This window comes from Sinocyclocheilus grahami, unplaced genomic scaffold (assembly GCF_001515645.1).
Source record: "Sinocyclocheilus grahami isolate Dianchi unplaced genomic scaffold, SAMN03320097.WGS_v1.1 scaffold525.1, whole genome shotgun sequence".
NCBI classification, from domain to species: Eukaryota; Metazoa; Chordata; class Actinopteri; order Cypriniformes; family Cyprinidae; genus Sinocyclocheilus; species Sinocyclocheilus grahami.
Genome location: NW_015505704.1, coordinates 500,071 through 518,059, shown reverse-complemented (window position 1 = coordinate 518,059; position 17,989 = coordinate 500,071). Strand labels below are relative to the sequence as shown.

General features: G+C 39.7%; 1 protein-coding gene across 1 annotated transcript in view; it reads left to right on the top strand.

Moving 5' to 3' along the window:
- The window catches only part of LOC107555093 (GTPase-activating protein and VPS9 domain-containing protein 1-like), a 46,950-nt gene extending 29,382 nt beyond the window's left edge, over positions 1 to 17,568 (top strand). The window contains exons 9-25 of the mRNA XM_016237786.1: positions 1,046 to 1,175; positions 1,525 to 1,650; positions 1,749 to 1,922; positions 3,725 to 3,850; positions 6,416 to 6,550; positions 7,267 to 7,386; positions 8,113 to 8,190; positions 8,908 to 9,254; positions 9,904 to 9,991; positions 10,841 to 10,873; positions 11,651 to 11,723; positions 11,838 to 12,068; positions 12,259 to 12,446; positions 13,121 to 13,334; positions 14,916 to 14,988; positions 15,077 to 15,274; positions 17,289 to 17,568. Of these exons, the coding sequence (XP_016093272.1) occupies positions 1,046 to 1,175; positions 1,525 to 1,650; positions 1,749 to 1,922; positions 3,725 to 3,850; positions 6,416 to 6,550; positions 7,267 to 7,386; positions 8,113 to 8,190; positions 8,908 to 9,254; positions 9,904 to 9,991; positions 10,841 to 10,873; positions 11,651 to 11,723; positions 11,838 to 12,068; positions 12,259 to 12,446; positions 13,121 to 13,334; positions 14,916 to 14,988; positions 15,077 to 15,274; positions 17,289 to 17,429 (2,475 nt within the window). The 3' untranslated portion in view covers positions 17,430 to 17,568. The remainder of the gene's footprint in view (positions 1 to 1,045; positions 1,176 to 1,524; positions 1,651 to 1,748; positions 1,923 to 3,724; positions 3,851 to 6,415; positions 6,551 to 7,266; positions 7,387 to 8,112; positions 8,191 to 8,907; positions 9,255 to 9,903; positions 9,992 to 10,840; positions 10,874 to 11,650; positions 11,724 to 11,837; positions 12,069 to 12,258; positions 12,447 to 13,120; positions 13,335 to 14,915; positions 14,989 to 15,076; positions 15,275 to 17,288) is intronic.
- The last annotated feature ends 421 nt before the right edge of the window (positions 17,569 to 17,989 follow it).

Below are 17,989 nucleotides of genomic sequence, written 5' to 3'. Positions count from 1 at the left end.
AAGGATGATCATGAGAAAGGTGAGGGATCAGCCCCGAATTACACGGGAGTAGCTTGTTAATCATCTTAAGGCAGTTGGGACCACAATTGGTAACACACTATGCCACTAATGGACTGAAATCCTGCAGCACCCGCAAGGTCCCCCTGCTCAAGAAGGCACATGTACAGGCCCGTTTAAAGTTTGCCAGAGAGCATCTAAATGATTCAGAGAAGGCTTGGGAGAAAGTGCTGTGGTCAGATGAGACCAAAATTGAGCTCTTTGGCATTAACTCGACTCGCCGTGTTTGGAGGGAGAGAAATGCTGACTATGACCCCATGAACACCATCCCTACAGTCAAACACGGAAGTGGAAACATTATGCTTTGGGTCTGTTTTTCTGCTAAGGGTACAGGACGACTTCACTGCATTGAGGGGCAAATGGACGGGGCCATGTACTGTAAAATCTTGGACGAGAACCTCCTTCCCTCAGCCAGAACATTGAAGATGGGTCTTGGATAAGTCTTCAAGGATTATAATGACCCAAAACATACCGCCATACTGTCAAGGCAACATAGGAGTGGCTCAAGAAGAAGCACATTAAGGTCATGGTGTGGCCTAGCCAGTCTCCAGACCTCAGTCCTATAGAAAATCTGTGGAGGGAGCTGAAAAGCCAATAATCCTTAAGGATTTAGAGAGGATCTGTAAAGAGGAGTGGACCAAAATCCCTCCTGAGATGTGTGCAAACCTGGTGACCAACTACAAGAAACGTCTTACCTCTGTGCTTGCCAACAAGGGTTTCTGCACCAAGTACTAAGTTATGTTTTGTTTGGGGATCAAATACTTATTTCACTCACTGAAATGCAAATCAATTTCTAACCTTTATATAATGTGTTTTTCTGGATTTTTTTGGTTGATATTCTGTCTCTTTACGTTAAGATAAACCTACCATAAAAATTACAGACCAAATTGTGGGCAAACGTATAAAATCAGCAGGGGATCAAATAAATATTTTCCCCACTGTGACTAGTATAGTGATATTGGTAAGAGACTGCTGTGTCTGTATGTAGGTTCTGACTCTGCATCTTGGAGATGGTGGACAAGGAGACGCCCCTGTTGATGACACCAAACTGCACGGCAAACCTGACAAAACGCTGCGCTTCTCACTCTGCAGTGACAACCTGGAGGGCATTTCTGAGGGTGTGTTTTCACCAGACAACCAGCAGATGACTCTGTTGTACATAAACTCTTCCATATCCACCTGACATATTCTTTTCCATTATTACCTTTTGTAATAAATTGAGATGTAAAAGATTGGTAGTTTATTTCTCTTATTATTATAGTTTTTTTTATATATATATATTTTATTTTATTTTGTATTTTTAATTTTTATTTTCACACAACCCACCCAGACATGGACAGAAACGGTTTTGTTTTGTTTAGTTGACTGTTGTTGCAGTAAGTGTTCTGTTGGCTAAACACATCACCAAAGTAACTAAATACAGTAGTAGTACATTAGTTAATATGAATAAATGTGGTCTGTCTGCAGGGCCTTCTAACCGCTCCAATTCAGTTTCTTCTTTGGACTTGGAGGTAGAGTCTGTGTCAGAAGGAGGACCAGGGCCGTCTGGTAGCAATGGTGCAGAGGCCTTGCAGCTACTGGAACATGAACAAGGTGACTCCAGCAACAAATTAAATATGATTTCTTGTAGAATTTTTTTTTTTGTTAGAGTGGTGTAGCTTGATCATTACTCTGATTTGTTCTTTATTTAGCCACTACACAGGATAATTTGGACGATAAGCTGCGTAAATTCGAGATTCGGGACATGATGGGACTAACAGAAGACCGAGACATTTCTGAGACTGTCAGTGAGACTTGGAGCACTGACGTCCTGGGCAGTGACTTTGATCCCAACATGGATGAGGACCGACTGCAGGAGATAGCAGGTAAGAGTGTATTTCTGCAAATCTTGCAGTCATGGCTGCAGTCATACGGCTATGTACTTTATAGTGCGTTAGTTTCCTATAGATTGTATAAAGTTCATATAACCATAAACGGTAGTTTTTCTCTCTTTGCAATTGAAGTTTTAGTTTTAGAGTTGATTTTGATCTTGGATTCCTAACATTTTGTTTTGGATTCAAGTGCAAATTACACATTTGATAAGTGTGACAAATTACACGTGAGAAAAGGTTCCTTTTGGCATTGCTAACCCATTACTGCCACCTTGTGGTTTGCTGAAAAGGTGCACTTCTCTGGATTCTTTTACTGTTATTCTATTCTATAATTATATTTTTATATACAAATTATTTGTCATTTTAGCAATTTTTTAAAAAATTGTTACATGTTGTTGTTATAATAATAATATTAACTAGTTTATATATATATGTATATTTATATATACACATACACACACATACTTATACATGTATGTATGTGTATATATATAAAAATATATTGAATAGTGATAAACTTAAAACTGTATATTATTGCTATTATTATGGTAAAATGGAACAATTTTCTATAAATTGTTTTATTCTTTCAAATCAGATTACTGTTGTATAATTGCAATAAAGTACTGTATAATTTGTCAATAAAGACAAAATCTGAAGCCAGTTTCCAAAATATAGGGTAATTTATTTGTTCCAACTCCCAGTCTTGGCTAAATAAATTGTCTTTAAGTGATGCTTTCCTGAATTGAGACAAAACTATAGGGTTAGGCTTATTGACTGAAAAATGTCCAGTGTTTGTAAAATTTCTGTACAGGAACAGAGTGATGTGCAGAACAACCTAAAACTGCTTCTCATTTCATCCCATCACATTCCATCCTTCCCTCCATGTCTTTCAGTCAGTCTTGCTCCCTCCACCCCTTCTTTTCACTCTGTTCCCTCATCTTCCATGCTCTCTCTCTTTCTCGCCTCCCTCTTTCTGACATTCACACAGTCCCTGCAGTCTTATTGACCTTGGTTCCTTCTCATTTGCATCCTCCATTTTTCATTCCTCGGAATATGGCGTTGGGGGACTTTTCCATCATTAAGTGAATTTACAGCGATTTCCTTATGTGTTTTCTCCGAGGGATTGGGTTATGAGATACACATTAAATATCCATTAATACCTCATTATCCCACTGATAAGATTACCATGATAATGAGGCAGAAATTCTAATTGTTTCACTACTGCGGGTGCCACTCATTTAATCATGCACCTGAAAGACGGGCGGCCCAGAGCCCCTGCCTCACTCACTGTAAACAGGGCCAGCGGGGGAAAGCTCTCCTGCAGGCCCACCAAACCTGCCCTTGTGCGCGTGCGTATGTGGGTAGACGTGACCTGTGGAGAGCTTCATACAGAGCGCTCATGATCTCCGCTTCCGCCCAACCATCAAACGCCCCCGCACACATGCAAACACCCCCCCCACCCCGACATGCTAGCTGTTCATTCTCCCCCTCCCTTTCCTGCTCCCCATCTCCATTCTTCTGCCTTGTTAGGCGTTAACTCCTGTTGAGAGTGTTGCAGAGAGAGGAGGCGTTGTGTGGGATGCTGGTTGAGAGAGTAATGAGGTTATGAGTGATGCTCGGCTCGATCCACACCTCAAAGTCACAACCCTGATGATACTGTGTGTGCGTGTCTTGGTCTTTGTGTGAGGAGGGAGGCAGCAATTAACCTTTGGCCATTCCTGTTGCAGTCCGCCTACCTGCTGCTTTAGATCATAGACGCCTCATACCCATGTGTTTCTTATGCGTGTTCTCCTCAGGGGCTGCTGCAGAGAACGCATTGTGCAGCATGCTGTGTCTGCCGGTGCTTCTGGACCCGTACGGTTCTACCATCTCTGAGACGGCGAGTGAGGCGTGGAGCGTGGAGGTTCTGCCGAGTGACTCAGGTGATTGATATATATATATATAAAAAAGCAAATAAAGAAAACATTTGTATTAAAGCATTGGATCTGTGCTTTGGGACTTAATGGGTGCAAAATTCACTTTTACATGGTGTTTGAACTTAAATGTGTGTTGGCAGTGTGTACACAGCCACCCTATAATGATAACAATCCACCCAGCACTTGTTTTTAAATCCCCATGAGTCATAAGCACTTTCTCAGAGCAAGCCGTTCACAGATTATTGGCAAAGTGACGTCACTTTGCACAGGCCCCTCCCAAGACTGTTGACGGACACTGCCGTTTTAGCATAGACCCGTCCTGAGTGAGCTGTAAACTGTCCGCCATTGTTTTTCAACGCCGGAGCAGATGTAGACAAGAATGACTCCTAAGCGATTGAGGTGTTTTGTTGTTGGATGTAAGAATGAACATAGCAGTGGTCATTTACTCCTGACATCTGAGCCACTGAAGACGCAGTGTATTACTTTTGTTTTTGAAGGGAATGCACCCCCCTGATCTAACTTAATGTGTCTATGGCCCAATCCCAATTCTACCCCTTAGCCCTTCCCCTTTCCCCTACCCCTCCGTTTCGCGCATTCACGTGAAGGGGTAGGGGTGTCTCAATTCTCTTTTGGTTGGAGGGGTAAGGGGAAGGGCCAGATAGCCCTTCAAACAAAGATTTTTCGGGATCACACTTCAAACGAAGGGGTATGAATTATCTCGGCGTAAACCGGCTTCAGGGGCAACATGGCTGCCCAAGTGAACAAAAAGACACATAAATGTAAGCATATTTGGCATTAATAAAGATTTTAACGAAAAGTAATCATATGTTTTATGTTACATTCAATCGTGAGTTCATATTTACGGTCATGTTACTCAGAGAAATATTTGCAAAAAATCGCTAATATTTGCTAACTAACGTCATATCATTATAGACTGCACGATTGTGCCACAACATATTTTCATGTCTGATCAGGGCGATAACCACCGTAGACATTGAGGGGGGGCTATTCCCCCCAATAATTAGAAATCGCTAAACCCTTTTCTCAAATATTGCCAATTCGAGAGAGAGAGAGAGAGAGAGAGAGAGAGAGAGAGAGAGAGAGAGATGAAAGTTGCGTGTATGCGCGTCTGTGCGTTTCTCTTTTTAGAGTGAGTTTACTTCAAAAAACAGCGATTTTATCCTCTCGTTGCTGGAAAATATAATGTAGCGATTCAGTATTTAAACTATTATTAATAAAAGTTATGGGGCAGCGTTGACAAGTTTCTTTGCTCCTAGATGTGTGAGCTGTGCGATCTCCGATATATATATGTGTGTGTGTGTGTGTGTGTGTGTAAGCAGCAAATTAATATAGAACGATAATTAAAGGCTCTAATGCACATCAGCATGCAGTACAGGTGTGTGTATTGTAGGAGCTGGACGACGTATGATGACGTGTGATGGCATAGTAGTGGTGTCCCAATACTTAGGGGAATATTTTCACCCCTACACCACCACACTCTGTTTCAAGGGACATGGGGAAGGGGAAGGGGTATAAAATAGAATTGGGATTGGGCCTGTGTCATTTTACTCCAGACTGCTTTCTGAACGAGGGACAATTCAATGCAGATTTTGCTAAAAAGTTAAAACTCAAGGATGGATCAGTACCCACTGTACGTGATCCAGCTGCACCTTCAGAAGAAGTAAGACCCGCACTTTATATTTCTTATGATTATTTGCAAATCGCCTTTGCTCTTTCATGGAAGAGAGGGGCGGGGTGAGCAGAGCTCATTAGCATTTAAAGAGACATGCACCGAAAGGGGTCACTGTGAACGGGGCTTTTTTTGACAAGGTAAAAAGGGTGTTGTTTTACACGACCACTGAGGAATTTTAACCAAAGTATGTTACAGACATTTCATGAAGACAATAAAGAATCATACCTGCTTGTGAAAAATGGGCGTCTGATGTCACCTTTAAAGTCTCAATGCAGCCTTAATAATAATAATAATAATAACTAATAATACTATTTTAATTGACATCACTCACTGTTCTTTTTCTTTATTACTGACCATTTACTTGAATAAACATTTTAATAACATATTCCATTGTTTTAGTTCATTTGGATAATTAGCATTTAACTTTTTAATTAAACCAGTGTGTTCAGTAGCATATTAAGTTTTTGTTGTTGTATCAGGAATTTAAAAATTTCAATGATTTTGGTATCCATTACTGAAATTTGGTTGTTTTGACAACCCTAATGATATTCCTGTAAACAGGGTTGACTATGTTATGAATCAGAAATAATGTAAAACCAGAGTGTGCCAGTAGCAGGCATACGGCAGTCTGTGTGTGGACTTGTCTCCCTGCCCGTTTTGCATCACAAACACTAGAAAGAGAGAATAAGTGATTGTTTTTTTCCTTTGCTGGGGTTTGTTTCAGTTCTAGGCAGTGGAAAAGTGGACTCCGAAGACCAATTGAGACCTGCATTATTACAAATGATCACATAAATGAGAGCCCTCCACGGCGATACCCTGGGTGTATTTTTGTGTGTGAGGGTACGCCGTTTTCTAGAGTTAATGAATCTGTGTTGCAGAAGCTGCAGACCTGAAGCAGGAAGAACGACTGCAGGAGCTGGAGAGCTGCTCAGGTGTGGGTAGCACTTCAGATGACACCGAGGTCAGAGAGGTCAGCTCCCGGCCCAGCACCCCGGGACTCAGTGTCGTTTCAGGTAACACATACACAAAAGCCTAATTGTCTAAATGCGTTCAAATGAGCAACCGCTGTCAATCTGGAATCGCAGAATTGTGCAAACATGAACTTGCAGAATTCAACAATCCAAAGGTTTTAACATCTTGCTTGTCACATTTGAATGTTATGCTCTGCCTTGCTGAGTTCTTTATTCAGCGACTCTTCTTCCCTGACATGCTGATAAAGACAAATAGCTATGTAAGACAACGGCAAACTCCCGAAAGACTGCTTGTGGGGAGTTTTCCCTGAGGACTTTGGCAGATAGATCGCCTTTCCTTTCTCCTTCGTTCAATCTTGCCGCTTCCATCTCTCGTTCACCTACTCTGACCTCCCTGGGGATTCTCCTGACCTCTTTGTGTGCTCAAGGGAGCATTGTCATGGTTTCCCCGCTGCCATGAAGAGCTTGAAATGAGATTGACTGTTCAACATGGCCACCACTCCATCACTTACACGCTAGACTTTTGCTTACTCTCTGAACTATTCTGGAGATCTGAGAGATATATGCACAGTCAAACTGTAAGCTCGTTTTGCTAAGGCAGCAGAACAAAGTGTTTTTTTGTCATTTGTTTCTTGTTTTAGAGGTAGTATGTCATGCCAAAGTTTCCTCAAACTACTTCACAGCTTCATAGGTAATATATTTCCTTCTGTGATTTATAATTGGAGGCTTTGCTGATTTGTTACATATTGTTTGTGCAGGCATCAGTGCCACATCAGAGGACATTCCCAATAAGATTGAAGACCTACGCTCAGAGTGCAGCTCAGATTTTGGAGGCAAAGACTCCGTGACCAGCCCAGATGGAGAGGACTCTGCTCATGGTACAAACACACAATCAAGTGACTGATTAGGAACACGTACACACACTCACTCACACACTGTGCTTTGTACTCAGAGATGCACTAAGAAAGTTTTACTCCTTAAGATGTAAATATATAACACAAGTAGAGCCTCACTGTGGCTGTCAAGACGTCAAGGTGGTTATCATGGCTGTTATCCTTTGCTGGGAAATGATTCAATTGGATGGAAATCCATTTAAATCCATTTAAGGATTGATTAAATAGATCAAAAGTAAATAAAGACTTAGGGAACAGTTATTTTATATTGATAACATTACTGTTTTACTATATTTTGAACAAATAAATGCACCCTTGGTGAGCATTAGAGACTTCTTTCAAAAACAAAAAATGGCTAATGTTATTGGCCAATGGCCATGACATTTTATATAATCACTGGCTCTTAGCGGAGGGTAGCAGACAGCATAATGCATAATGCTGACATATCAGTTGTTTAAAGGTGATAAGAGCCAGCTAAACATATAATAACTTGGTGCATCTTTAAGTTTTGTTAGGGTCTTAAACACATCTATAAAGGAGTATGTCAAACGTTTTATCTTCAGACATAATGTTTTTTTTTAATTATTATTAATTCTTATCCTGCACAGCTGTTGAATATGTTTCTTGGGATTTCTGGTGTGGGACTAACATGTCCTTTGTCACTCATTTATGTTATCCCTTTATGCACCCCCCATTGTTCCACCTCTCTAGGAGCTCACAGTCTATCCTGTGCACCCTCTCAAGCAGATTCACTGCTGGCCATGTTCGATCCCCTCTCCTCTGGAGAAGGTAATGTCACTTCCCAGCATGCACTGCTGTAGAATGCAGTACTTTCACATGTAAGAGCTAAAAAGGAGTGCCATTAATGTACCTAATGACAAAAACCCATTAAACAGCTATGAAATAAAGCAAGCACTTGCCAGATTTCTATCCATGGCCCATTCTAGTAGAATAGGGGGTTTTATTATATTGCTGTTCAAAGGCTAAATTTGATATGTGTTTGTCAAAGCCTACAAATCTACAATGGAAAGTTGTATAAATGTGTTGGAGAGACATTGTGAGAATGTGTGTGGGGCAAGGTGAGGGGATGACAGGTTGCTAGACCTCACTGCAGGCGTTTTGGCTCAGCGGCCCGTCCCCACTGAGCTAGTGGCACAGGGCTGGCATTGGAACGCACACAGCAGAGATGCTGTACCCTTGGAACAGGTGGCCTACTTTCACCTGAGGTCTGTCTGACTCTGACAGCTCTCCCAAGCTCTCTCGCGCACACACACACACACACACAAACACTCCTGCTGACAGTGCGCATGCAACCTTTTTTATGAATGCCAGTTAAACAGAAGTCATGTCACGACCCTGGCTCTAGTTTTGTTTATCAAAAACTGGAGGTTATGTTGCAAATTTCAATTTGCAAAAACATTTTTCTCACAGGTATAGAGTTTAGCCAGTGACATGATTAAATACAAAAGCAAAGACCCTCTAAATTTGGGTCAAATGTCTTTGCAGGTTCAACCACTGGCACCATCGTGCGGCCCAAGGTGCACTATCCCCGGCCCCCTCACCCTCCCCCTGACCCGCCTATTCCAGAGGCCAGCATTATGGGCTACCAGGAGCCTCGTCCACCCCTCTTCGCCCCCCACTTGGTGCAGAGTGACCTGGAGCATCCCAAACAGAGGCACTCTTACCCTGAAAGGCTGGTCAGGAGCCGCAGCACAGATGTGGTGTCTGCTGGGCGCAGACCCAACAGTGATCCCGGACTGAACCGCAGGACCATGGTGGAGGAGAGAGACCCGGCTGGGGCTTATTCCACAGGACCCACCTCTTCTCCCAGCAAGGATTCTCTCAAAGGAGAGGTGAGAAAGATGGTTTTGTGTAATCAGTATTATTTATCTATATTTGCATTACAGCATCAATATTATACTATATAAAATAACTGTTTTTTTATTTTATTATATTTTAAAGTGTAATTTATTCCTGTGATGCAAAGCTGAATTTTTAGCAGCCATTACTCCAGGCTGCAGTGTCACATGATCCATCAGTAATCATTCTAATATGCTGATTTGCTGCTCAAGAAATATTTCTTATTATTATATATTATATATTATAAATATTGAAAACAGTTGTGCTACTTAATATTTTTGTGGAAACCAGGATTTTTTTTTTTTTATCAATTTAAAGTTAAAAAAGAACAGCATATTTTTAAATTCGATATCTTTTGTAAGAGTATAAATTCTTTTATGCTACTTTTGATCAGTTTACGTTTTCTTTCTTTCAAAAATCGAATTATTAAAATTAAATTAGTAGAAAAAAATCTTCCTCAATGTAAAATTTTAATTTCTGGAAAAAAATTCTCAAAATTCAACTGTTGCATAAATTTAAACTTAAATTTAAAAAACTTTTTCTTCATTCAGGGTTTGAGTTACTTGAGGTCAAGTAATTGGCAGAATGTAAATGTTTGAGTGAACAACTACTTTAAATAATCATGTTTTTGTATGTGTGCAGTCTGAGGACAGAAAGGATAGCGATGATGAGAAGTCTGATAGGAACAGACCCTGGTGGAAGAAGCGCTTTGTTCCTGCCATTCCTAAAGGTGAGAAGCCCAACTCTTATTTCCTGAAGGTTTTTTAATGGATACATGTCTGCTTTCATCCTGTGGATCAGTGGTCAGTGGCTAGAAAATTGCATTTAAATATGGAAATAGCTGGTATAGAAAAAAAGCATTCTTTTTGATTAGGGGAAAAGTGCTGATAGTATCTGCTTCTGTTATTGGTTCAATTGGAATGATGTCAATACAATTAAAAACATTAATATTGACTAATACTGATATGGTCACTGCTGTAATGTGCATCCCTACTTTATAAGTGTGCAAAATTTGAATGCGCAAAACTTTAAATGTGTATTTGGATTATTGCATTTGTGAATTGGAGAAGAATTTGTCTTTCTGATTTTCATCTTTAAGAACACAAATATTCATTTTAAAAATCAAGGGTTTTCTATTGAATGTTCTTTTCTTTTAGATGTTTGATCATTTTACAGGAAAGATGTTTTGAATGGAATTACCATGTACGTTTAAATGTGTGGGGTATAAAATATATATTCTATTTTATACTATTTTTGTTTTTTACAATTCTTCGATGAATTTAATGTTCAAAAGAACAGCATTTATTTGAAAAATGGAAATCTATTGTAACATTATAAATTGTTTTACTGTCACGTATGATCAATTTAATGCATCCTTGCTGATTAAAAGTATACATTTCTTTCCAAAAAAAAAACTAAACAAAAAAACAACAACTTTTGGACAGCCAAACTCCCAAATGCAACTCAAATCAGTCTAACATTCTAAGTCTCATTAGCAATTAGCATTTAGCATGGCTCGGGCGAAAAGTTTGTGTGTGAAGCCCAACCCTGTCTGTTGCTGTCTGTGTTCCTCACACAGTGCTCTATTGGACAGCAGAGGGTGAACTCCCAGGTAACCCACTCTTCAAGCACTCTCCCACTCAGTTTAGTGCTGTACACTAGCAGCCCGAATATTTGCTAGCTCGTGTAGACTTCTCTTCACCACTGTGTGACGGCTAGAGCTGTGACGCAACACAGTCAAGCTTCATCTTTTCATTCATGCAGCCATCTTGGATTTCCATAATTTATTTTGTAGTGGTTGCTGGTTGAACTCTATAAAAGGATTTTGCTCAAATGCACTTGAAAAAGATGCATAATTTGCTGTAGGGATACAAAAACTACTTAAAAATACTACCTACTTTGGTGTCAAGTCAAAATTAAAATGAATAATAAAAATGTATGTAAACTTTTTTTTTTATTTAATTAAAAGAACAAGCTTGTTTACTTGCATATTACTTTTTGTTGTGGAATCAAAATTAGTGTTGAGAGTCGAGACATTTTGCTGTCCTTGTTAACTATTGAAATTTTGGTATCAGAACCTCAATTTTCATAGACTTGTCATATAAAGACAGTCTCATCTGTTTTTTTTTTTTTGCACATACACATGGCATTCTGCAGCACAGAGGCCCACATCTGTGTGTTTGCACTTAGTAGTGACATGCTTCCTGTTTTAGTTCCCCATTACTGAATATTTGGTAGTGGCTGTGTGGAGCAAATACATTCAAAGCATGTTCGTCCATTTGGTACAGTGGACTGGAGAGGGTCCGTGTCTTGAGGTTTGCCTTGTAGGAGCACGGCTGCAGCGTTGTGCGATTTTTGTGAGAATAACTACTTCTGTTAATTTTTGCAGTGCCGATCGCAGGACTCCGAAAGCGGGACAAGCCAGAAAAAGACGAGCAAGGAGCGGAGAGGGTACCACAAGGGTTATTATTATTATTTTATTTTTATTTTTTTTATGCTAGGGTGCAGTCCTGTTTAAAAGGAACCTTCATCTGAACTAAAGTTTTCGTAGCTCTGTACACATGGGGTGAAAGTAGCTGTTCCACAGGTTTTGAGGTTCAAAACACTGTGCATTTATGTCTGGCCCCTGTCTCCTCTCTCTCCTCAGACAACGAGATTGTGTGCTTTCTGAAGGTGCAGCTGGCGGAGGCCATTAACCTGCAGGATAAGAACCAGATGGCTCAGATCCAGGAGACTACGCGCTGCGTCAGCCACCTCGACCCCCGCACCTGCAGAAAACTGCTCACTGCCATGGCAGAGGACTACAAGTACACACATTACTCTTTTATTTTCTCCCTCTCTATCTTTCTCTCTCTCTTAATGTCTCACTAACTTGGTCACATTGTTTCTCTCTTTTACTCACTTCTCTCACACACAACTTTGAATCACCATTTAATAAAAGATTGTGTTGACATATTTTTGGGCATGACTCCATGCTGTGATGGTTTTGTGCACTAGGAAACGGGCTCCATACATTGCCTATCTGACGCGGTGCAGGCAAGGCCTGCAGACATCTCAGGCTCATCTGGAGCGACTCCTGCAGAGAGTGTTGAGAGATAAAGAAGTGGCTAACCGCTACTTTACCACCGTCTGTGTCCGACTGCTCCTTGAACACATGGAGTCAAAGATGCTTGACTTCATCAAAGGTCTGTATGCACCTCTATGAATATGTGAAATGATTATGCTCGCTCGTTTGGTGTCGATTGCCGAATCCTGAAAAATCCAGTGTGTTTGAGTCATTCTCAGGGCAGAGGTGGATGTTTGTCTCATTAGAGTCTCAAACTTTAATTACTTGGTGGTCACTAGCCAGCTGGAGTTCTCCGTGGGGCCAGTTCAACAGTTACAAAAATACATGTTTTACAGATACTAATTGTATAGTTATTTATGCACGATTGGCCCTTTTCGGAGTATAGTCATGAATACTCAATAAAAGTCATGTATTTTTTTCAGAGATCTTTGATGAATAGAGAATTCAAATGAACAGGTTTTACTTGAAATATAAATATTTTGTAACATTATACATGGATTTACTGTCACTTTTGATCAATTTAGCATATCCTTGCTAAATAACACTATTAAAAAAAGCACTAAAATACTTGGCAGTAAATTTGCACGTACGATATTTGTATAATTTTATTTCACATAGACAGGCAAAATAAAGTGTCTGGAGTAGCTGCTGCTGGTCGAAAAAATTAAATATTTTCTTAGTGCAAAATAAAATAACCATGCGTACATTTAGTTCATCTAAATTTGAGTCGTTGTATGAAATGATAGCGTGAGATCCCTGCATTTAAGTCTGACTCTCTCTGTGGTTCTGCAGCATTTCAGGGCTGCACAGCATCTGATGATAAGACGGCAGCCGTGGAGGATTTTCTGCGTTACCTGTATGGAGCCATGGCCCATGATGCCATCTGGCAGTACGCCAGTGAAGAGCAGCTCCAGGATGCCCAGATGGCCATCGAACGCAGCGTCATGAACCGCATCTTCAAACTGGCATTCTACCCCAATCAGGATGGGGACATCCACAGAGACGAGTGAGGAAACTCATAAAACCTTCTTCCTTATTCCTGTTAATTTCCACATAGTGTCTAAACCAGATGTGATGCATTAAGCAACCTCCTCTATACTAATCTGTCTGACATTTTGTCAGTCAAATGGTTTCTGTCTTTATCGCATTGCACTGGATGGCCCCGCCCACAATGAAATCTCATTAGTACAGAATCATGTTTATGCCTGCATATTAAACACTAAATATAAAAAAAAAAAAAAAATTAGGGATGGGCAATATGGACTATATCACAATATTTTCTTGTATTTATTGCGATAAAAATATCAATGACGATAATTCATATTCATATTCAAAAAAACTCCTGTTTGTTTAGAGAGAAGTATTATCTTTCCTATTTTTACTGCCCTCGCGCAGAAACTCCTCATATGCATCACAGTAATAGAACTTATGACGTTCCAGGAAATCCCTAATATGGACAAAGAAGACATCAGCTAGCTATATATATATATATATATATAGAACCTTAAGTGCAGCAGAATTTTTTTTGTAATCTTGGCCAGATCTGTGCCTTGCCACAATTCAGTCTCTGAGCTCTTCAGGCAGTTCCTTTGACCTCATGATTCTCATTTGCTCTGACATGCACTGTGAGCTGTAAGGTCTTATATAGACAGGTGTGTGGCTTTCCTAATCAAGTCCAATCTGTATAATCAAACACAGCTTGACTCAAATGAAGGTGTAGAACCATCTCAAGGATGATCAGAAGAAATGGACAGCCCCTGAGTTAAATATATGAGTGTCACAGCAAAGGGTCTGAATACTTAGGACCATGTGATATTTCAGTTTTTCTTTTTTAATAAATCTGCAAAAATGTCAACAATTCTGTGTTTTTCTGTCAATATGGGGTGCTGTGTGTACATTAATGAGGAAAAAAAAATTAACTTAAATGATTTTAGCAAATGGCTGCAATATAACAAAGAGTGAAAAATTTAAGGGGGTCTGAATACTTTCCGTACCCACTGTATATATATATAAAGACATCCATCTATCGCTGTAGCTGAGTTAAAAGATAGAAATGCTTAAACTGACCAAACATGAAGACAATAAACATGATTATGACAATATATGGTTTATCTGTGTTCTTCAAGCCATCTTGGGTATTTTTGTGAGAATAAAGTATATTTATAATGCAATGCTAATCAATTTATCACTTTTATCACTCGCCTTTATCACTGTATAGAATACTATAAAATATCGTGCTACTGTAGTACATTTATTCATTGCACAGACCGATTTTTTTTGTAGCGCTGCACAGCCTTGACCAAACCAGTCCCAGATTGTAGAGGCAGCTCCTCATTTGTCTATAAACTCCTCATCAGTTTCACGTCTGCTTTCCGCCATGGCACTCCACACGGTCGAAAACAGAAATATGTCAACAACTAGGTTTTATCGTTATCACGAGAAGACTAATTCTTATCATGGGGAGAATTTTTACCAGTATATCGCAAACGATAAAAGCACAGCCATTTGAAATGGGGATGGGCGAGATCTTGTTTATTTGCACAAGAAAATAGTATAAGTGGTTAATGGTATGTTTTCTTTATTCAAGGCTATTCCTGGAGCACATTCAGCGTCTGTCCAAAGTGGTGACGGCCAATCACAAAGCTCTGCAGATCCCAGAGGTAACCGTTTGCACTATGTCTCAAAATATAGTAAGAAACAAAGACAGAAAAATAGCAATTTGATCTTTGTGTGTGTGAATCTATGCAGGTCTATTTGAAGGAGGCACCATGGCCCTCAGCACAGGCTGAGATCAGGACCATTAACGCCTATAAGACCCCACGAGATAAAGTACAGTGTATCCTGCGCATGTGCTCCACAATTATGAACCTGCTTAGCCTGGCCAATGAGGACGCTGTACCCGGGGCTGACGACTTTGTCCCTGTGCTCGTCTTTGTCCTGATTAAAGTGAGTTAAGAGACAACCTTAGAGTGTTAATGTTCATTATTGCGTTAAGTGTGTTGTGTGTTCTGTAACAGTACAAATGATCATTTCTGATAGTTGGCACTAAGGCCCATAAGCATTGGTGTCTTCTAAGTAATCAAATATTCTTTGGTATTTAATAAAAATATCTCTTTAGAAGTTCATTAAATAAATTCAGCTTGTTCTGTAATCACAACTACAGTACATCCACAACACATAATGACTTTATTATGCAGCTTTAAGACGTAATGAAAAACTGCATATCCTTTCAAATACAAGCAACTTGCAGTTTCATGAGAGCAGGATCCATGGCTTTGTCCTTTAAAAAGATGCCTAATATGCCTTTGTTTTTGCCTCCCTGATGCTTAAAACCAGCTGAACAATTTTATTTCCACTGATACAATAAATTAAAAATATTTTTGAAAAAAATTACATTAATTAAAAGAACAAGCAAACACTATATTAGCCAGTAGCTGATATGGTACCAATATATTGTGCATCACTGCTACAAATTACATTTTAAAAATGAAACCGTTGTAGATTATTCTATTTAAAAGATTAGTTCACTTGCAGAATACAAATATCCTTGATAATTGACTCACTCCTATGTCATCCAAGATGTTCATGTCTTTCTTTCTTTCTTCAGTTGCGAAGAAATTAAGGTTTTTGAGGAAAACATTCCAGGATTTTTCAACACATAATGGGACCCAATGGGCTGAAGGTCCAAATTGCAATTTCAGTGCAGCTTCAAAGGGTTCTACACAATCCCAGCCGAGGAATAAGTGTCTTATGTAGCGAAAAAATAGGTCATTTTCAAAAATACAAAAAATTAACATTTATATACTTTTTAACCACAAATGCTGGTCTAGCACTAGCTGGACGCATCACGTAATCACAGTGGAAAAGTCACGTGCGGTTAGCTCTTTCGTCTGTATACTCTGGTTCAGAAAGATAGAGTAGGGTGTAACTCCATCTCATTTTCTCCTCCAACTTCAAAATCATCCGACATCGTTGTTTGACCTTTTTTGTAAAGGGTGTTTGACTTTCTTTGCACATTCGCTTTGTAAACGCTGGGTCGGTACTTCCGTCTATGTCATGCCTGACCTTCCCAACGTGACTACGTAATGTGTGAAGTCAAGCTAGTGCAAGATGTCATTTGTGGTTAAAAAGTATATACATTTTTTATTTTTTCTTGTTTTTTTTTTTTTTTAGAAAATTACAGATAATTTCTCTAGATAAGACCTTTATTCCTCGGCTTGGATCATGTAGAGCCCTTTGAAGCTGCACTGAAACTGCAATTTGGACCTTCAACCCGTTGGCCACCATTGAAGTCCATTATATGGAGAACAATGCTGGAATGTTTTCCTCAAAAACCTTAATTTCTTTTCGACTGAAGAAAGAAAGGCATGAACATCTCGGATGACATGGGTGTGAGTAAATTATCAGGAAATGTTTATTCTGGAAGTTAATTTTATAGACATTACAGTTCAAATGTTTTGGGTTTGGTACGTTTTTTTTTAATGTTTTTGAAAGAAGTCTCTCTTATGCTCTACAAGACTGCATTTATTTGATCAAAAATACAATAAAAATGTAAAAAGAACAGGTTTTATTAGAAAAGAAAAATCTCTTTACTGTCGCTCTTGATCAATTTTATGCATCCTTGCTGAATAAAAGTATTAATTTCTTAAAAAAAAAAAAACAAGTTACAAACTTTTGAATGCTAGTTTGCTTCAAGGTTAAAACCTGTCAAGTCTTCAGAAACAAAGTTAATGTTCTGATCCTAATGCTAGAGTTATTTCGTTTGCTTGATGCATGTAAGTTTTGTTATTTTGTGCAGTGTTTTTTCAGTTTTCCCCACCCCATACCTATTTTCATTTGCTATGCACACACCCACACCAGATTTTCGAAACTTGTAAGTGCGCTTGAATGTGTAAGCATGCACAATGTGGGTGGTCAGATGTTAATTCCCCCCTCTCGCTCGTTCTCTCCCTCCCTCCAGGCAAACCCTCCCTGCCTTCTGTCCACCATTCAGTACATCAGTAATTTCTACGCCAGCAGACTGAGTGGGGAGGAGTGCTATTGGTGGATGCAGTTCACTGCTGCAGTGGAATTCATTAAAACCATCGACGATCGCAAGTGAAGCAGAACAGCCACCTGTATGGGCAGACTGTAGGAAGGAGAGAGAGAGAGAGAGAGAGAGAGAGGACGGCACGGACGACTACTCTCCCCTTCATCGAGAACGCACAGCGTGGCATCGCTTCAGTCTGTATAGCTGTACATAGAGGCAAAAACACTTCAAGTTTAAAATCGATCAAACATTAGATATGATCATGACAGGTTTTACTGCGCTGGGGTATTAAACTAATGAAAACAAATAATGCGGCAGGTGGCAACATTGCCACTCTCTACTGATCTCGCTTATTACCCAAGTTTTTTTCTGTAGTGCTGGGGAGGTGCTGGGGCTTAGAATCTAATTTTATATTAAACACCGATTTAGCAAGTAATTAGCTCTGTTAAAACATACCTATCAAATGAAAAAGGGACCAGGAACTACCTGCATCGATCATGTGTCGGGACGCTTCTGAGGGGAATCCATGATTCTGTCCTCCTTGTATAAACCGTGCAATCTCACCCCGTTCAAATCTAACGTCGAGTCATATCGAAGAACGCATCACTATAGATGCTGCAAGAGTATCAATG